The 20,149-nt window shown below is 48.7% G+C and overlaps 1 protein-coding gene and 1 long non-coding RNA gene across 4 annotated transcripts in view; one reads left to right on the top strand and one right to left on the bottom strand.

Annotated features, from left to right (window-relative positions):
* The window catches only part of LOC109282052 (uncharacterized), a 194,884-nt gene that overhangs the window by 139,951 nt on the left and 34,784 nt on the right, over positions 1 to 20,149 (bottom strand). For all 3 annotated transcript variants that reach the window (XR_009456543.1, XR_009456541.1, XR_009456542.1), the window contains exon 3: positions 10,707 to 10,837. This is a non-coding gene — a long non-coding RNA (uncharacterized LOC109282052). The remainder of the gene's footprint in view (positions 1 to 10,706; positions 10,838 to 20,149) is intronic.
* On the top strand, positions 12,905 to 19,468 carry LOC132244855 (uncharacterized). Its single transcript, XM_059717507.1, has 4 exons — positions 12,905 to 13,048; positions 14,751 to 15,115; positions 15,535 to 17,428; positions 17,733 to 19,468. Exons 1-3 carry the CDS (start codon positions 12,997 to 12,999, stop codon positions 15,994 to 15,996), a joined length of 879 nt encoding a protein of 292 aa, XP_059573490.1. The 5' UTR covers positions 12,905 to 12,996; the 3' UTR covers positions 15,997 to 17,428; positions 17,733 to 19,468.

The following is a 20,149-nucleotide window of genomic DNA, read 5'->3' as shown; positions in this document are numbered from 1 at the left end:
TACTCTCTTGTCTCTCAAAAGAGATGCCTGTTGAATCTCTCAGCATCCAGAGATAACTTCACTGCAGTCACCAACAAATATCACAAACACAAGAGGTTTCTCTTCACGTCCTGACAGAAGTGGATGGATGGTTGTATTTCCTCACTGGAGAAAAAGGCAAACCACAGTTTCTCAGACACCTGTTCAGATGATGAGCAGCAGTAATGTGGAGCATGAAGTAGGGGGATATTCAGCTAGCTTTCTTACGTCTCAGACAGGGTGACTATTGGAACTAATTGGGCTTTATTTGCAGGTTTAACTGCAGAAAACGTCTTAACAACTCTATACACGGCTCCTGCCTTCAACTTCTCCACGCTCGATGCCAGGTACAACGGGGAACCACAGAGCAACTGCCAGGGCTCCTTCGGCATCAGGTAAACTCAGGTGTTTTTCCCTAGGAAATGAGCTTTAGCAGTACAGGGATTTCCATTGCTACCAAAGGAGACAAGAAGTGTCATAACCCATGTCAAGCAAAGAGAGATCACTGCTGCAAACTACTGCACACACACAATGGGATTTCAATCTCACGCACAGGGTGCAGCTTCAGTCCCTCCCAGACAGTAAAGGAGCCGCGCAGCGCTCCCACGTGACAGTCACTCATAATGTCTCTTCTGAAGCCCTCCTCTTCCTTGTCAGCTCACTCCTCCTCTCCTTCTTTCCAATCCAGCTCATGGCTTGTCCTCCTGCTTGGGGTCCTGACCAGCAAGACACTGATGGCCGTGACAATAACTCTTCTCGTGAGAAGACGACTGTGCAGAGGGGAGGCATCCAAAGTAGTCAGAAGCCTTGATTTCATGGTGCCACAGAGCAGCAGGGCTTAAAGCAGGGCTGAACTTTGGTTGAAGCCAGGCTGCTTGAGGAAATTCCTCATGGTCTTTGCTAATGCTGGCAGCCATGAAATCCAGATTTAGTAGCTTCTGCCAGAGAAGCTGATTTTTCGTGTAGCAGGACCCAGACATGTTATCATTTCATCTAGCCCTTTACTGAGCAGAGTTAATCCCCACAGGAGTCCAGGTGACTGTACGTTGGCCCAACTAAAACTTTTATTGTGGGTGGCACCAGAGCAGCTGGGGAATTACAATTCCCTTCTCAGGCAACATTGATATAACCTCAGCAGCCAACTTGGATTCAAGTATGAAACCCCTCTCCCATTGATTTTTGCATGCTTCATCCTGATATGATTTTGCTTCTAGAGGGGGTATACCCCAATTCCCAGAAACCAGGCTTGTAGCTACCTTAGAGCAGGCCTGAGAGCATGTCTTAACCTATTCCCAGGCCTTCTGTTCAGAGCATGCATGCTGGCATCCACTCAGGACTCCTCCAAGGCTACAATGCCTTGTGTCATCTCCTTTGAGGAGATGGGCAAGCCACGCTGCTTCAAATATTTTTTTTGTACCGACTGCGGAAAGAGTCAGCCCAGTCCTTTCCTTTTTCGGCCACAGCACATGCAGCCCGTTATAGATGTGACTCTTGCCAGAGAGCTCTCCTCCATTCATTCCAAGGCAACACAACAGCAGAGAGCAGCACTAGAGCAAACCCATGCCTTAAGGCTCTCCGGACTCAAGGTGGCAGCTCCTGGTGCCTATTCTACACACTGGATCCAAGCCTTCATCTCAGGAGAGACAGGGCCCTTTCTATCCTGCACACCAAGAATCATGCTTAATGGTGCTGAGAAGGGATAGAGTAAACTATCCGGCCTATTAACCAGGATCTCCTTTCAGTAACAGCCCTGGGCATCTTGGCTGAACTCCCTTAGCAACTCCATACCTGATACCGAAGCGGGTCCTTGCCACAGGGAGGAAGTAACTACCACTTCCCTCCCTGTGCCAGATGGGCCAGGCCACTACATCTCTCCCGACACGCACGCTGTTGCACATCCCTAGCAAGAGAAGTCCTCTCCTGGGCAGCCTGCAGAAGAGCTGTTATTCGCATAACATAGTTGTGTCGATTGTGACCACTCTGCCTAGCTGCAAATAAACATCAATAAATCTGAATACTCCTTTTTTCTGTTTCCCACCCTGGGAACATCTGGATCACGCCTTCCCTGCACAACGGGTGCTGTGGGACGTGGCTCACTGGGTATAGCACAATTTAAGAACAACACGTAGAAGCCCTGGGGAAGGGAATAACATGAACCATGCAGGAACACAGGATTGCAAAGAGCCTCCTGGACCATCCAGGTCAGGTCCCTGTTGTTTGCCAGCAACCAAGGAATCTACTTAACCACCATGTCAAACCCTCACACACATCTGTAAGGAACAAAATCTGAAACATCGAGAACACCCCATGCCATGCCATTAGTAAGAGGAGGGAAGATGAGGGAGCTTCCAGTATCCTGCCACTGGAGTGGCAGGGAAGCAGTTAGGTAATACGTGCTTAGATGATACTAGGAAAAGGACTGGACTCCACACTCAAGTAGAAAGCATAAAGACATCACAGTCCCTGCCATCGTGACATGGAGGAAACATCTGTTTCTGACCTCAGACAGGCCATGATGAGTTTGACTGAATGCAAGAGCCAGAGCCTCTAACCAGAAACCTCTGGGTTCCCACTACCAACCAAAGCATCAGCACGCTTCAGTCAACAGCTTCCCAGTTTAACTGTGGTCACTGTCCCAATTCCTGGGAGGAAGGGACGGGGGAAGGAGGGCATTTGCAAAACAGCATGCCCCCAAGCCAAAATCCAAACTAAATATAAAAACAAGAAGAAAAGCTCAGATGATACAAGAACCCGTAAACCTGGGGACAAAAAAAGTCCTTCTTGGTTCCAGGTGGGGATCATAAAAAGCTCTGAAGCATGGGATTAATGGGATTATCCAATGCCTTCCACTGGAAAGAGCAACTTTTCCACTCCTGGGGTTGTATAAATCCCATGACCAAACAAGCAGTGAGACAAGCTACCTGCTAGCCCCAGCTGCTTATTCTCTTGGAAGGGAAAGCAAATGCCCCTCCTTCTCTGGGCTGGGAGAGGTGCTCTTCACCTTTATAGCTTTTCCGTGGAGTTTACAGACGTACAAATCGCAGTAGACAGAGACCTCAAAAGTCACCTAATCTGCTCCTCAGCACATACGTGACCCAAGACTGGCCAGCAACAAGGACTCTGGGTCAGCACTGGATGGATCACACATGGTCACGTCCATCTGACACAGCCAGAGTTTGCTCCTCAGCAAAGCTCTCTCTGTGCAAACCCCCAGCACAAGACACTGCGCGCAGGTCACCTGTGATCCCTGTCAAGTACAGGCTAAACTGTATCCCTGACTCTAGGTGGGGGAGAAGGGCTTCAGCTATCCAGAGCATCTAAAACCAAGAGCCTCCCACATGGCTGACCAATCCTTGCAACCATAGTAGGGGGATTATCCCCTCTGAGGAAAAAGAGCCAGCAATGCAGCAGGGTGTCTCTCTGCCTCCCATCATCTCTGGATCACTGAAAGTGGTAGAGATGTTGAGTTAAGTCTGTGGTTCAGAGCAGGTCCTGTTGCTTAAGGAGAAAGATCCTCCTAGACATGCCCAGAGCAGCAAGGGGTACAAAGGCGCCAGAGACACTCAGCACCAGCCCTCCCCCACCAAGCAGATGGGATGAAGGTAGTGACCCTGGCAGATCTCTTTGCACCTGCAGAGGAATTCCTGGTGGCCTCTTCCATGGGCCAAGAGCACAAACAGAACCAAGGAAGGAGAAGACCTTCCTTGACCAAATCTCTAGGGCTTATTATAGAGGGGACCTGGATCCTAGCAGAAAGAGGTCCACGGAGAAGCTGCTCTGCTAGTGAATGCACCTGATAGTTGTCTGTGGAGTACAATCATTTAATCCAAACTTCTTTACTTGTAAAAAGGAATGGGGACAGAAGCAACAGCAATTTCTACACTGTCAGGAGCATCAGAGGTGGTTCTAGGAGGGAAAGTCGCTCCTTATGATGGAGGAGTTCCCTCTTTCAGTATGGAAATGGCATGAACTAAAAATTCTCCCCCTTCCCACCTAAGGAAGCTCAGAGCCCAAGATGCTAGCCTTTACCCCTCCATCACTTCATGCACTGAACTGAATGTATATCCCAAGTACAACAACAACACCCAGGGTGATCAGCAACAGACCCCTCGCCTCTGCAGTGGCTAAGGTCTGCTGATACCAGCCACTTCCCCAAATGCACCATTTAGCTATTTATAGGTGAGCCTCATTGCAAAATGTGGTGATGGATTTCTGTACCAAGAGAGACCTCCAGCCACTTCCTATAAGAAACATAAAGCAAAACTCGATTCTGCGCTGCAGAGATGAACCTACTCTAGGCTTGAAGGCAGGCATGGAGTGGAGACCCCTATCCCTGCTGCTGTGGCTGGGCCTCTGCATCTCAGGTAAGAGGAAAGGGGATTTGATGCCTTGTGGGTTATCAGGGGCAGGTGGGATCTGTGTGGTATTTTCCGTTGTCCCCTCATCAGAGGCACAGGGAAAAGTGTAGGAATCAATCATGTCGGGCACCTGGGAATCCTGACCCCCAGGTCAAGCCCTTCCAGTCCCCGGGAGTTTTCACTGCAATACCTGGATCAGCTCCTGAACTGCACAAAATGGGGAAAGCATTCCTCAGCCAGCAGCAAAAGCTGAGCAGCCCAAGACAGAAGGGAAGGGCTTGCAAAAGGGCCAAAAGGAGGAGAGAGCTTGGGGAAAGGTAGAGGAGGGGCTGCTTGCTTCTCTAGGTGGGAAATCTGGGCTGCGGAGGTTTGGGGGCAGACGGCCTGGGGCACCGGTAGGTGATGGGCTGCAAACTGGCTGACTCTGATCTTAGTGTCAGGTTCACTGCCGATGGGCTGGGAGCCTGGCCAAACAGAGCGGCATTTTTGAAAAGGGAATTTCCTCCCTGCCCCTTAGAAAAAACAGGGCAGGTGGCTGCTGCTGCTATTCCCCTTCTTGCAGTGCAGCAGGGGGGCCATGGGCATTTCAGCAGCTATCAAAGAGCTTGGGAGCAAGGCCTCTGCTGCTACAATTAACCCTGGCTGAGGGGCAGGTATAGGGACCATCGGGGGAATGGGGGAAGCACCACAATCTCGACGTGAGAATGGCGGCCCCTGCCATAATCGGGCCATGGTATTAGTGAGCTGGGAGATTTAAACCAGGTCCTACGTATACCAAAGCAAATATCACAGGGCATCCCTCTGGGTTAGTTGCTGAGAAATATTGTACTACACAGGACTAATAAGGGGACAGACAGGTCGTGTGCATCTACTTCCTTCTGTCATAGACATCCCTCCCCAGAAAGTAGTAATTATTGACAGCACTTTACCCTACCACCATAAATGAAGCATATGGACTATGTGGCATTGGAAAGGGCAGGTCCTGGATAGCAACTGTCCAAAACAAAAATCACTGACACAAGAGCCTATGGGCACCAAGGCCATCTCCATGCCAGAGCAGAGAAAGAGTCAACTCATTTCAAGGCACCTTTCTTACTTGGAGGTATGTTAGGAATAACCCTGGTGGGATGCATGGAAATAACAAGTGTGATGCTGGTATAAGACCAGTACAATGCCCAGAACCCAAGGGTGTTTCACTTTGAATTGGTTTGAAAAGTAAAATAATACACCGCTTTGAGACTGCACCATCTGATGGGACTTAGATCTACTGATCTGCATGCAGCTGCAGTGGCTACACTGGAGGTTGTTTGCAGCTCACAGTACAGGCTCGGCAAAGGGCAGAGATGGCACAGGGAGCTTGCACCACTCCAGACACTGTAGATGCAGCAAATCCTCACAGGAGACAGGACTAAAACCTAGGGAGAGCTTAGGTATGCATGGTGGCACAGGAAACAAATACTATGGACAGTCACATTTGTGAAGGAGCTGCTGGCAGGGATCTGGGAAATGAACTGAATGTGATGCTCGTCCTTAGCCCGCTCTGTTCCTCTCGGTCCTGGAGTTTGTCGTGTTCAAACCAAATGCTGGAGCGCGAGACTCCCGGGACTGGGGAAGCTCCATCACAGCCTTTACTGATGCAGCTTTATGTTTTCCAGGTCTTCAAGCCCAAGTGTACGGCACTGTGGAGAGCAGAGAGGAGGGAGAGACCCTCTCTGTCCAGTGTCCCTATGACAAACAGCAATACAGGGAAGCAGTGAAAGCCTGGTGCCAAGTTTTATTTGTATCATGTTCTCCTATAGTCAGTACCCAATACACCTCTCAAGGAAGTTATCAAAAGGAGGTGACCGTCGAAAGAACCACGATACAGGATGACACCGACAAGGGGATTGTAACCGTCACTATGAAGATGCTCCAGTTGCAGGACGCAGGAGTGTACATGTGTGTACGCACTGCCCGTAACACATATACTCTAAAGACAATTCAACTGAAGGTTTCACAGCGTGAGTACATTTCTTACAAACTAAACTGCAGTCCTTCCTTCCCAGCTACCCTCCTACCTGCTGCACTTGCTATCAACGTCTCTGTTTCCTCGCTGTCCCTCAACCTGCTTGTGGGCAGATATTGGTTTCCCCTCCAGCTCTGTCGCATGCCAAGTTTGCGTCTCCTCTTAGGTAACTCCTGAATATCTGCCCCTGCTCTTTAGCCTTTATCTCCTCTTTCAGAATCACATTAGGAACTATTTCCCTCTTTCAGATTTACTGGGTATGTTCTTCCTGAGCCCTCAGCTTCTTAATATCAAAACACCATCACAGCAGTTGAATTCCTATTTTCCACTACAACTAGTGCAGATGCAACAAGGTATGGGATTAAAAAAACATGACAAGTTCATGAGAAATATTTAGAACAGCTCTAAATTTTTGGGGTATCCCAAATACAAAGAGTAGTTTTTTTTCTAAATTAGACAGAATAAATGCATCAACATGAATATTTGGGGGTGCAGTTTCTCCAGACCCCCTGCAACTATCTCCTGGAAATATGGCAGGCTTTGTGGCCTCAGCAGGGGCTAGCATCCCTGTAGTTTTGACCCTGCTGTGGCTTAATGCATACACATGACACAAGTTTGGCTCTCAAGACTTTGGGGCACAGTTTTTCCAAGCCCCTGGCACCCATCTTCTTGAAACTTGACACGCTTTATTCCCTGCAAAGGGGCTACCATTTCTGCAAACTTTATCAAATTTGGCCAGAAAAGACAAAGTTATAGGCTGTTTCATCCTTCCCCCTATGGGCGAAACATTTCGACTGGCCTCGTTTTGTTTCGAGGCTGTTTCGACCATATCCGTTTAGTTTCAATTTTGCTGTTTCGACCGCAAAACAGGTTGAAACAGCATTGAAACAAAACTGGTGGTGAAATTTTGCACAGCCCGAGTGACTATTGAATCTCACTGGGCTTTATTTGCAGGTTTAACTACAGAAAACGTCTTAACAACTCTATACACGGCTCCTGCCTTCAACTTCTCCACGCTCAACGCCAGGTACAACGGGGAACCGCAGAGCAACTGCCAGGGCTCCTTCGGCGTCAGGTAAACTCAGTCGTTTTTCCCTAGGAAATGAGCTTTAGCAGTACAGGGATTTCCATTGCTACCAAAGGAGACAAGAAGTGTTATAACCCATGTCAAGCAGAGAGAGATCCCTGCTACAAACTACTGCACACACACAATGGGATTTCAATCTCACGCACAGGGTGCAGCTTCAGTCCCTCCCAGACAGTAAAGGAGCCGGGCAACGCTCCCACGTGACAGTCACTCATAATGTCTCTTCTGAAGCTCTTCTCTTCTTTGTCAGCTCACTCCTCCTCTCCTTCTTTCCAATCCAGCTCATGGCTTGTCCTCCTGCTTGGGGTCCTGACCAGCACGACCCTGATGGCCATGACAATAGCTCTTCTCGTGAGAAGACAACGGCGCAGAGGGGAGGCACCCGAACAAGTCAGAAGCCTTGATTTCACGGTGCCACAGAGCAGCATGGCTTAAAGCAGGGCTGACCCTTGGTTGAAGCCAGGCTGCTTGAGGAAATTCCTCATGGTCTTTGCTAATGCTGGCAGCCATGAAATCCAGATTTAGTAGCTTCTGCCAGTGATGCTGCTCTCATGTAGCCATGTAGCTGCTTTTTCATGTAGTAGAACCCAGACATGTTATCATCTCATATAGCCCTTTACTAAACAGAGTTAAGCCCCACAGGAGTCCAGGTGACTGCACCTTGGCCCAACTAAAACATCTATCGTGGATCGCACCAGAGCAGCTGGGGAATTACAATTCCCTTCTCAGGCAACATTGCTCTAACCTCGGCAGCATGAAACCACTCTCCCGTTGTGTCACAAAGTCCACCAGGCCAAGAGTATCTCATCAGTTTTTCATGGCAGGAAACGCTAGATAGCTCAGCACTGGCCAAAAGGGGATTCTAGGCTGAAATCAAAGCAGCAAGGATTCTAGAGGGATGAGAGGCAGGTTTCACTAGAAGACTAAAGTCTAAAAAATTAAAGGAGTTTGCTAAGGACTTGGGGATTTCTGCACACTTCACCCTGATAAGACTTTGCTTCTAAGGGGGTATACCCCAATTCCTGAAAACCAGGCTTGTAGCTGCCTTAGATCAGGCCTGAGAACATGCCTTAACCTATTCCTAGGCCTTCTGTTCGGAGTATGCATGCTGGCATCTACTCAGGACTCCTCTAAAAAGGCTACGATGCCTTGTGTGATCTCCTTTGAAAAGCCAAACCTCTTCAATAAAATTTTTTGTACCGGTTGCAAGAAGAGTCATCCCAGTCCCCTGCTTTTTGGGCCACAGCACATGCAGCCCATTACATATGAGACTCTTGCCAGAGACCTCTAATCCATTCATTGCAAGGCAACATAACAGCAGAAAGCAGCACTAGAGACAATTCAAAGGGAACGTATCTTCAGGCTTTCCAGACTCAAGCTGGCAGATCCCCTTGTTTGGTGCCTGTCCTACACACTGGATCCAAGGCTTCATCTCAGAAGGGTCAGGGGCCTTTCTATGCTGTGTACACCAGGCTTCATGCTTAATGCCATTGAGAAGGGACAGCAAATTATTTGACCTATTAACCAGGATCTCTGATCAGTAACAGCCCCGGGGATCTTGGCTAAGCTTTCATAGCGACTCCATACCCAATAACGAAACAGTTCCTTGCCACAGCGGGGAAGTAACATACCACTTCCCTCCCTGTGCCAGAGAGGCCAGGCCACTCTCTCTCTCCCCAAGCGCATGCTGTTGCACATCCCTAGCAAGGGGACCCCTCTCCTGGGCAGCCTGCAGAAGAGCTGTTATTCACATAACATAGTTATGTTGATTGTGACCACTCTGCTTAACTGCAAATAAACATCAATAAATCTGAATACTCCTTTTTTCTGTTTCTCCCCCGGAACGTCGGGATCACGCCTTCCCTGCAAAATGGGTGCTGTGGGATGTGGCTCACTGGGTGCAGCACAATTTGAGAACAACGCATAGAAGCCCTGGGGTGGGAATAACATGAACCATGCAGGAACACAGGATTGCAAAGTGCCTCCTGGACAATCCAGGTCAGGCCCCAGTTGTTTTTCAGAAACCACGTACCCAAGGAATCTACTAAACCACCAATTCAAACCCTCACACTCATCTACAAGGAACACAATCTGAAACACCAAGAGCACTCCGTGACCTGCCATTGGTAAAAGGAGGGACAGTGAGGGAGCTTCCAGTATCCTGCCACTGGAATGGCAGGGAAGCAGCTAGGTCATATGTACTCACACAATACTAAAATAAGGACCAGACCCCACACTACAGTGGAAAGTTAAAAAAACAACCCAAAAAACCCCCAGAAACTTCAGTCTATGCCAGTCTGACATGGAAGAAACATTTGTTCCTGACCCCAAACTGGCAGAGTGATGAGTTTGATGGTGAACGCAAGAGTCAGACTCTCTAACTAGGAACCTCCAGGCTCACACAACCAATAGATGCATCATCACACTTCAGTCAACAACTCCCTAACTTTAACTGTTGCCACTGTCCCAATTCCTGAGCGGAAGGTGGGGTGGGAAGGTGACAGCTGGAAAATGACATTGAAAAGTTTGTTTTTGGGAATTGGCTTATAGATAAAAGTAGATATTGCATTAGACCCTACCAACTATGAAACAATGGTCCAGGGCAATGGACAGGGTTTATTGATTTCTAAAAGCCTGTTTGTAACAAAGTTTTCCTTCAAGGCCCACACTGTCTGACAGGCAAGCAGCAAGCAGTCACAGAGGCTGGAAACTGAAGACTTGCACTACACTGTTCCATAACATGAACGTGTTACCCAAACAGAGATAAGGGACTGTGCAGGTCACAGTGCCAAACTGCAGAGCCCATGGGATTTCCAGTTTTGGTAAATGGACCAAGAGAAAGGAAGAAACTGGTAAACAACCAAATAAAGATGTATGCATGTGATGAGTTTGTGAAACAAAGGAATATCCTAACGGGACAGAACATGGACAGTATGATGACCACAGGGAAACCAGTCAACTATACCTGGGAATTAAGAGTCATCAGAGGGGAAAAGAATACAAAAGGAGGGATTTCAGAACAGCAAAGGGTCCCCAGGAGGGACACCTGAGGCCACACCACCAGCACATCTCATCCACCCCACTGTGGTGGAAGGGGGAGGCACCCAGCTTTCAACCTCTGGGCTGCAGACATCTGACATTCAAGAAAGAACCTCAGGGTGCTGCTCGCATACTGGCCAGACATACCTTGATTCTGTGACTAAGACTGGTAGATATGAAATGTTTGCATTATTCTTACCTGCTATCACTGCATTTCAATAACATTCACTTATTATTGAATGGAGCGGTCACAGTCAGTCTGAGGGTATGGATCCACCCAGAACAAGCTATCTGGGTCATAACTCCAGCGCCAACAGAAGACAGAAGAACCTGTAAGAAGACAAAGAAATCCTTCTTAGTTCCAGGTGGAGACCACGAAAAGCTCTGAGCACCCTTCCACACATGGTTACATAAAAATCCCATGACAGAACTAGCAGCAAGATGAGCTAACCTCAGCTGCTTATTCTCTTTAAAGGGAAAGCCAATGCCCCTGCATCTCTGGGCTGGGACAGGTTCTCTTCCTCTTTTTAGCTTTTCTGTGGGATTTACAGATATACAATCACAGTTGACAGGGACCTCAAAGGTCACCTAATCTGTTCATCTACGTGACCCAAGACTGGCCAGCAACAAGGACTCTGGGTCAGCACTGGACGGATCACACATGGTCACATCCGTCTGACACGGCCAGAGTTTGCTCCTCAGCAAAGTTTTCTCTGTGCAAACCTCCAACATCACGTAAAGGTGACCTGCACCCCCAGTCAAGTGCAGGCTAAACCGTAGGTGGGGGAAAGGACTTCTGGGTGTTGATGACCAAACCAAGTCACAGCATCCCCTGGCAGGGGCTGGACAGTTCCAGCTTGGGTAAGCTTTTGACCCGTGCTGAGAAACGACCCACTTATGGATGGGGCTTCTCAGAATGGCCAACAACAGCTGAGATGGTGTGAACATGGTGACAACCACCTTGTGAGGTGATGTAGATGCTATTTGGTTGAGAGTGAGGAGTGCCATCTGATTGGTGGGAGAATGACTGACAGACATCAGGATGTCAGTGTTATAAGAGGAACTCGCACCAGAGGTGTGCGTCTCAGTGTGGAGAGTTGAGTGTGATGTTGAGATTGTGAAAAGAGTGAGCTGAGGCGTGAAAGTGGAGTCTCTGTGCCTCCCACCATCTCTGGATCACTGAAAGGGGAAGAAATGTTCAGCTGAAGTCTGTGGTTCAGAGAAGATCCTCTTGCTTCAGGAGACAGAACCCATAGATGTGCAGAACTGAAAGTGAGGTCAGTTTTCATCAGAAAAGCACAGCGTAGCAAGGAGACAAGAGGCTGCCCCAGCGCAGGACGCAGGGAAACACTGTGCAACTTGCACTGGCCTCACTAGGGACAGAGGCACTGAGCCAGTGGGGACCGGTGTGATGCAGAGAAACACCCCTGGACACAGATGCTTTTTTGCAGAAGTGTGAACAGGGGAAGAATCCAGCTCATTGTCCAAGTCAGGAGGGCAGAACCAGTTAGCACACAGTTCAAAGGCATGTGAGAAATGAGGTTATAAGGTCTCAGTCCAGGGGGGTTATGTACAAGTCATGCCAGTTGTGGCCAGGAGAAGGACAGATGCCACAGCTACTATCTGTGCTGAGACTGCAGATCAAAGGGCTTCATTTTCTTCTCCTTGAATAATGCACAGGGAGACATACTTATGCCAGGCCCAAAACAACAAGGGGTAAAGGCACTAGAGACTCTCAGTACTAGCCCTCCCCAACAAGACCAAGGAGCTGGGATCAACTTAGTGACCTTCTGTACATATACATGCCAGAAAAACTATGCTTGACCTCTTCGTACCTGCAGAGGAACTCCAGGTGGCCTCTTCCGTGGGCCAGCGGCACAAACAGAACCAAGCAAAGAGAAGACATGCCTTGAACAAATCTATACAACTTCTTATAGGGGACACCTGGATCTCAAGAGAAAGAGGTCCAAGGAGAAACTGCACTGCTGGTGAATGTACCTAATAGCCAGCAGCCGAGTACAATCATTTCTTCCAAAGTTCTTTACTTTTAAAAAGGAAGAGAGACAGCAGCAATTTCTATACCTGCTACTGCATGGTTAGCAGCATCAGAGGTGCTTCTAGGAGGGAGATGCACCCATAATGAGAGAGGAGTTTCCCCAAATACAAAAATGGCATGAGCTAAAAAGTCTCCCTCTTTCCCTCCATCACTCCGCGTACTGAACTAAATGGATACCCTTGGTACAACGTTCCTCGGTAACAACACACGAAGTGATCAGCAAAAGGCCCCTTGCCTGCAGACCGGCTGAGCTCTGCTGATCCCAGCCACTTCCTCAAAATGCACAATTTAACTATTTGTAGATGAGCCTCGTTGCAAAATGTGGTGATGGATTTCCGTAACAAGACAAATCTCCAGCCACTTCCCATAAGAAACAAAACAAAACTCTACTCTGCGCTGCAGAGATGAGGCTCTTCTGGGCTTGAAGGCAGGCATGGAGTGGAGACCCCTAGCCCTGCTGCTGTGGCTGGGCCTCTGCATCTCAGGTAAGAGGAAAGGGGATTTGATGCCTTGTGAGTTATCGGGGCAGGTGGTATTTGTGTGGTATTTTCCGTTGTCCCCTCATCAGAGGCACAGGGAGAAGCGTACAAATCAGAACCACGTCGGGCACCTGGGAATCCTGACCCCCCAGGTCAAGCTCTCCCAGTCCCCGGGAGTTTTCACTGCAATGCCTGGATCAGCTCCTGAACTGCACAAAATGGGGAAAGCATTCCCCAAGCCAGCAGCTAAAGCCAAGCAGCCCAGGACAGGGAGGAAGAGGTTGGAAAAGGGACAAGGGGAGGAGAGAGCTTGGGGTGGGTAGGGAGGGACTGTTTACTTCTCTAGGTGGGGAACTTAGGGCATGGGGCATTGGAGGGGCCTGGGGGCTGCCTTTGCAGATGATCCTGGCACCAGGTAGGTGAATGTCTGCTGACTGCCTGATGATGCTGAGCTCAGTGCCACACTCGCTTGCGATGGGCCAGGAGTGTGGCAGAGCAGCATTTTTTAAAGGGGAGTCTCCTCCCTGCCTCTCAAACAACTCGGGGCAGGCAGCTGCTACTGCTGTTCCTGCCTTTTCCAATGGGCATTTCAGCAGCAATCAGGGGCCTTGGAAGCAAGGTTTCTTCTTCTGCAATTAAACCTGGCCCTAACACTTCTCCTTGGCCAGTTGGAAGTGTTGTGGCAGTGCTACTTTCTGGGTGTGGAAATGGCAGCCACCACCACAATCGGGATATGGTATTAGCAAGCTGGGCCTGAGACTTAAACCAAGCCCTATGTATACCATAAGCAAATACAACTAGGCACCCCACTGGTGTGGCTGCCCAAAAATATTGTACTATACAGGAGTAATAAGGGAAAAATAAGGTGTGTGCATCAATCAACTTGCTTCAGTCATAGAGATCCCTTTCCCAAAACTAATAATTATTGACAGTGCTTCACCCAGCAACCATAAATGAAGCATATGGACAATGTGGTAGGGGAAAGGGCAGGACTTGGATATTACAGCAACTGTCCCCTCCCCAAAATAAAAACAAAGAAACCAAAAAAAATTATCACGGACACAAGAGCCTATGGGCACCAAGGCCATCTCCATGCCAGAGCAAAAGAAATAGCCAGCTCATTTCAAGGCACTTTTCTTACTCACTTGGAGGTAAGTTAAGAATAATATCAGTAGGATGCATGGAAATAACAAATGTCATGCTGGTATGAGACCACAACGAGGCCCAGGAAATCTGAGGATGTTTGCTTTGAGTTGGTTCGAACAGTAAAATACTTCCACAATGTTTTTCTTCTATGAGACTGCAGCATGTGTGATGGGACTTACTTCTAGGGATCTGTGTGCAGCTGCAGTGGCTACATTGGAGCTTGTTTGCAGCTCACAATACAGGTGTGGCAATGGGCAGAGTTGGCACAGGGAGCTCACACCACTCAAGGCACTGTAGATGCAGCAAATCCTTATACAGGAGATGGGACTAAAGCCTGGGGAGTGCTCAGGGGGCATAGGAAGCAAATAGAGTGGGAGGTCACCTTTGTGAGGGAGCTGGGGGATGAACTGAAAATACTGCTTATCCCGAGCCCTCTCTGGTCCTCCCGGCCCTGTTGTTTGTGCTGTGTTCAAATCAAATACAGGAGTGCGAGGCTCCCAGGACTGGGGAGGCCGCCCTGCCTCCAGCACAGCCCTTGTTGACCCTGCTTCATGTTTTCCAGGACTTCAAGCCCAAGAGTACGACGCTGTGGAGAGCAGAGAGGAGGGAGAGACCCTCTCTGTCCAGTGTCCCTATGACCAACAGCAATACAGGAAAGCACTGAAAGCCTGGTACCAGCTAAGAGGCGAAACGTATTATCATTTAGTCAGTACCCAATACACCTCTCTGGGAGGTTATCAGAGGGAAGCCAGCCTTGAAAGAACCATGATACAGGATGACAACAGCAAGGGAACTGTAACCATCACCATAAAGAGGCTCCAGCTGCAGGACGCAGGAGTCTACATGTGTGGATGCTTTGGCCATAATCGTACAGTTCATATTCTAAAGATAATTAAATTGAAATTTTCCCAGCGTGAGTACATTTCCTATTAACTAAATGGCATTTCTTCCTTCTCAGCTTCCATCCAACGTGCTGCATTTGCTATCAACATCCCTCAGTTTCCCCGCTGTCTCTCACCGTACACGTACCTTTGTCCCCTCTTTCTGGTCTCACACAAGGAACCAGCCTCAATCACAAGGGAGCTGAGGGATTCGGCCAAGAGGTCGCTGGTGCTTTTTCAGTAACCATTCTTCATTCTTCTCTTCAGCCCCCAGGACACAGTCAAATTACTTCTAAGATTTCTTTCAAAACAGGCCCCGATGAAGGATGTCTTTCATATATTTGTGCAACCCCATCCCAACTGTGCAGTTAGTCTAGTAAAAGATATCACCCTAAGATTACTTCAAACTGACTGTATGCTTTCTCCTTAGTTGGCCTGCAGGGCACTTCAGACTGAATACTCCAGTTCCTTCAGACCAGGGAAGAATTTGTCTGTCCATCCATCCATCCATCATATCATTCACAGCAAATTTCTCTCCACACCACACTTGTAAGCCAGATCTTACTGACCACATGTGATGTTTTCTTAGGAGTCCAAGAACACAAAGCTGTCGAGGGGCAGAATGTGTCCGTCCAGTGTCCGTACAGCATGCAGAACTACAGCAGAGAGAGGAAAGCCTGGTGCCGATACACAGGCAAGAATAAGTGCGATGTCCTTGTTAGCACGTATTTCAGCTATGGGAGATATCAAAATCAAGGCCAGGTTGAAAGAACCACAATACACGACAACACTCAAAACAGGACTGTGACCATCACCGTGGACAAGCTACAAGCTGATGATTCTGGTGTCTACTGGTGCGCACTTTATGACCCTCCTCACCTTTACCGACTATTTGAAGTTCAATTGGCTGTGTCCAAGGGCAAGTGAGTGTTGGAAAAATGTTCTTGCTGGCAGATTTTGGCTTTCCCTGCCCACTTCCTCCAGCTCTCTCTGGCAGAGTTTGTATCAACTCCTTGTTAACTCCCGAATGTTTGCTCCTGTTGTTTAGCCTTCACCTCCTCTTTTTGAATCTCACTACTAAGAACTACTTCCCCCTTTCAGGTGTACTAGGTATGTTCTCCTCCAGCCCTCAGCTTCTTAATAGCTGAACACCTCCATAGCAACTGAATTAGTCTTCTCCACTACAGCTAGTGCAGATGTGACTAGGTACATGAGATTGAAAAAACGTGAAATGTTTAGAAGAGCTCTAATTTCCAACGATTTTCCAAATACAAAGAATATATTTTTCTAAGTGCATTGACATGAGGAGACCAACAGCTTTCTAAGAGCTGCCACTGAAGGCCAAAAGAGAACAAGGGAGCCACTGAAGGCACAGACAGAAGTGCGGCTCCCCACTGTAACTCGTGGCGCTTCACAGGAAGTGCCAGGATTATAGCAATCCCTGGGACCCAACAGACGTTCCCTGTTGATTCCTGGGGGTTGGGGGATCAGATGCAGTATTGAGGTGGGGGGCCTCCAATTTACCCACCCCACCTTCCAGTGCACACCCACATAAGTTACTGAAGACGCTCCACTTGGCGAAGAGACAGAGCTCAGTCAGACGCCACCTTGGAAAGCAACCGAAAAGAAGGGGTTTCAGAGTTCGGGCCAAGAGCTGAGGAGCTCTTGGCAACCATAATTTTCTGCAGTTATACACTAGGTTTGAATTGCTTGGGGAAGCAAAACTTGGTAAAGGACTCATTATGAAAGTCTATGGTTTCTCCTTGCATATTTCTAGTGCATGTGATGACAATGGATGACACACCAGGGCCAAGTCCTTGGCTGGTGTAAAGGAGCATGCCATGGCATCAGATTTTGGTGGAACTGCACTTGCTCATAGTGTTCAGATCACTAGCCTGCAGTGACCTGGAGCATGAGGAGGGGATGCCCATCATGCTCCCTTCTCTCAAAAAGGAAGCCTATTGCATCTCCCAGCATCTAGAGATAACTTCACTGCAGTCACCAACAAACATCGCAAACACAAGAAGTACCTCTTCACTTCCTGACAGCAAGTTTACGCTCTGCCATAAAGTGGATGGTTTCATCTCCGTGCTGGGGATGAACACAAAACATGGTTTCTTGGGCAGTTTTTCAGATGATGAGCAGGAGTAACATGGAGCGCGGGGGAAGAAATATCCAGGGAACAATTGCGTCTCAGACAGCGTGACTATTGGAAATCACAGGGCTTTTTATTTTCAGGTTTAACTACGGAAAACATCCCAACTACTCCATACACTGGTCCTGCCTTGAAATCTTCCACACCCGACTCCAGGAACAACGGGGAGCCACAGAAAACCAGTGAGGTCTCCTTTGGTGTCAGGTAAACTGTTGTTATTCCTGAGGAAATGAGCTTTGACTTCCCGTAAACCACAAAACAGTGATTTCCATTACTACCAAAGGTGAAAAGAGGTATTGTAACCTAGGTCAAGCAGAGAGATCACTGCTGCAAACTAGTGGCATGCACAGAATGGGATTTAAATCTCGCGCACAGGGTGCAGCTTTGGTCCCCCCTGCACAGTAAAGGAGCCGGGCAACGCTCCCATGTGACAGTCAGTCATAATGTCTCTTCTGGAGCCCTCCTCTTCCTTGTCAGCTCACTCCTCCTCTCCTTCTTTCCAATCCAGCTCATGGCTTGTCCTCCTGCTTGGGCTCCTGACCACTAAGACCCTGATGGCGGTGACAATAGCTCTTCTCGTGAGAAGACGACTGTACAGAGAAGAGGCATCCGAACGAATCTGAAACCTTGATTTCATGGTGCCACAGAGCAGCACACCTTAAAGCAAGACTGACTTTCGGTTGAAGCCAGGCTGCTTGAGGAAATTCCTCATGGTCTTTGCTAATGTTGGCAGCCGTGGAAACCAGATTTAATTAATAGCTTCTCCCAGTGATGGTGCTCTCAGGTATCCAGGACCCAGATATATCATCTCATATCATCTTAGCCCTTTACTAAGTAGAGTTAACCACTACAGGAGTCCAGGTGACTGCATCTTGTCCCAACTAAAACGTCTGTTGTTGGTGGTACCAGAGCAGCTGGGGAATTAGGATTCCCTTCTCAGACAACATTGCTATAACCTCAGCAGCCAGCCTGGATACCAGCATGAAGCCTCCCTGTTGTTTGACAGAGCCCACTAGGTCAAGAGCATCTCATCAGTTCATCAAGACAGGGAACGCTAGATAGCTCAGCGCTGGCCAAAAGGAGATTCTACATTAAGTCAAACGAGCAAGAGTTCTGCACAGAGAAGAGGAGTCTTTCTTCCGGACAGTAAAAACTGAACAGCTCAAGTGATGACTTTGGGACATTTGGACACTTTACCCTGATATGACTTTACTTCCAAGGAAGTATTCCTCAATCCTGAAGATCAGGCTTGTAGCTGTGTTAGGGTAAGACAGAGCAGCCCTGAGAGCATATTCTCAGGCCTTGTGTACTCAGTGTGCATACTGGCACCCACTGAAGACTCCTCCAAGCAGGCTACGATGCCTCATTTCCATGACCGGGTGCACTGAAGTTGCAAGCGGGCCAGAGTGCTTGATCACAGGGTTTCTGGGAGGGAAGGGAGACCTTGTATACAGGATTTTAAAAAGTCACTCCTGACCCAAAAGTGCACCCCCATGAATGGGGGTGGGGAGTGTCACACTGTAACTAAGCAAAGTTTGCAAAGAAATACAGGACAATGGCCATCCCCACATCCCTCTCTTCCTAAATCCTCTGCATAGATGGGCCAAGCCAACCCTTTTCAAAAGATTTTTAGTACCAGTTGCAGAAGGGGTCAACCCAATCCTCTCCTTATTGAGCCACAGCACACACTGCCCATTACAGACGCAATCCTTGCCAGAGAAGTCTTCTCCGTTCACTACAAGGCAACACAACAGCAGAAAGCAGCGCTAGAGACATACCAAAAGGGAACGTATCTTGAGACTCTCCAGTGTGGCAGATCCCCTTGCCTGGTGCCTATCCTACACACTGGATCCAAGCCCTCATCTCAGGAGAGACAAGGCCCTTTCTATGCTGCACGCTCCAGGTTTTGTGCATCATGGCACTGAGAAGTGATAATGAACTATCTGGCCTGCTAACTAGGATTCCTGTCAGTAAAGGCCCCAGGGATCTTGGCTAAGCTCTCTTATCAGCTCTGTACCTGACAACAGAGCAGTTCCTTACCACGGGGGAGAAGTCACATACTGCTTCCTTCTCTGTGCCGACTGGTCCAGGCCACTATGTCCCTCCCCAAGGGCATGCTGTTGCACATTCCTAGCAAGGGAGCCCTCTCCTGGGTGGCCTACAGAAGAACTGTAGTAGTCACATACTCAACACAGCTGTGTTCATTGTGACCTCCCTACTTAGCTGCAAATAAACATCAATAAAGCCTGAATACTCCTTGTTGATGTTTTACCCTCCAGAACATCCAGACCATGCTTTCTCTGCAAAACGGGTGCTGTTCCAGAACCCACAATAGGTGCTACATAGGCAGCCAGGGGCCTCAAGCCCTGTCTTTCCCCTGCCACCCTCCTGCCTTACAGTCCAGGCCTGCTCGGCTTCATGTGGCCACAGAGCATACTTCAGTCCTTACCCTCCATCCTTTCAGTGGAGTTTCAAGTTCGGGGTGTCCCCAGTCACCCCCTTTCAGTGGTCTCTACCTCCCCTACAGCCACAATCCGGCCCTCCAGGGGAAAATGAAAACCACAAAATGCAAGCACCAGTCCTGGTTCAAACGAACGTGCCGGATGTGTTTCATCACACCCTGTGGTGACGGGTCCAAGTAGAAATGAAAACAAACCAGAAGGTGCCTGGGGTACTTGGCTTGCTTCCTATGCAGGTCCCTGCTTCTCTTCACTCAGGGCTGCCTCCCAAGTCCTCTCACCACAGTCTGGGCTCCAGTCCTCACACCTTACAGAGAAGGGTCTGTCCCTGGCAGCTTCCACAGCCAGACTTCCACTCCATGACCTGAGGCATGGGCTTAGATGGACCTCTCTGGGTCACATGTCCCTTCTCCTTGCACCCTGGGGCCATCAAACTCAGCCTGAACCTGAACCATCTTGCCCCAAG

The sequence above is a fragment of the Alligator mississippiensis genome, chromosome 14 (assembly GCF_030867095.1).
Source record: "Alligator mississippiensis isolate rAllMis1 chromosome 14, rAllMis1, whole genome shotgun sequence".
NCBI classification, from domain to species: Eukaryota; Metazoa; Chordata; order Crocodylia; family Alligatoridae; genus Alligator; species Alligator mississippiensis.
Note: the sequence above shows the minus strand (reverse complement) of the source record. Positions and strands in the feature narration are given on the sequence as shown.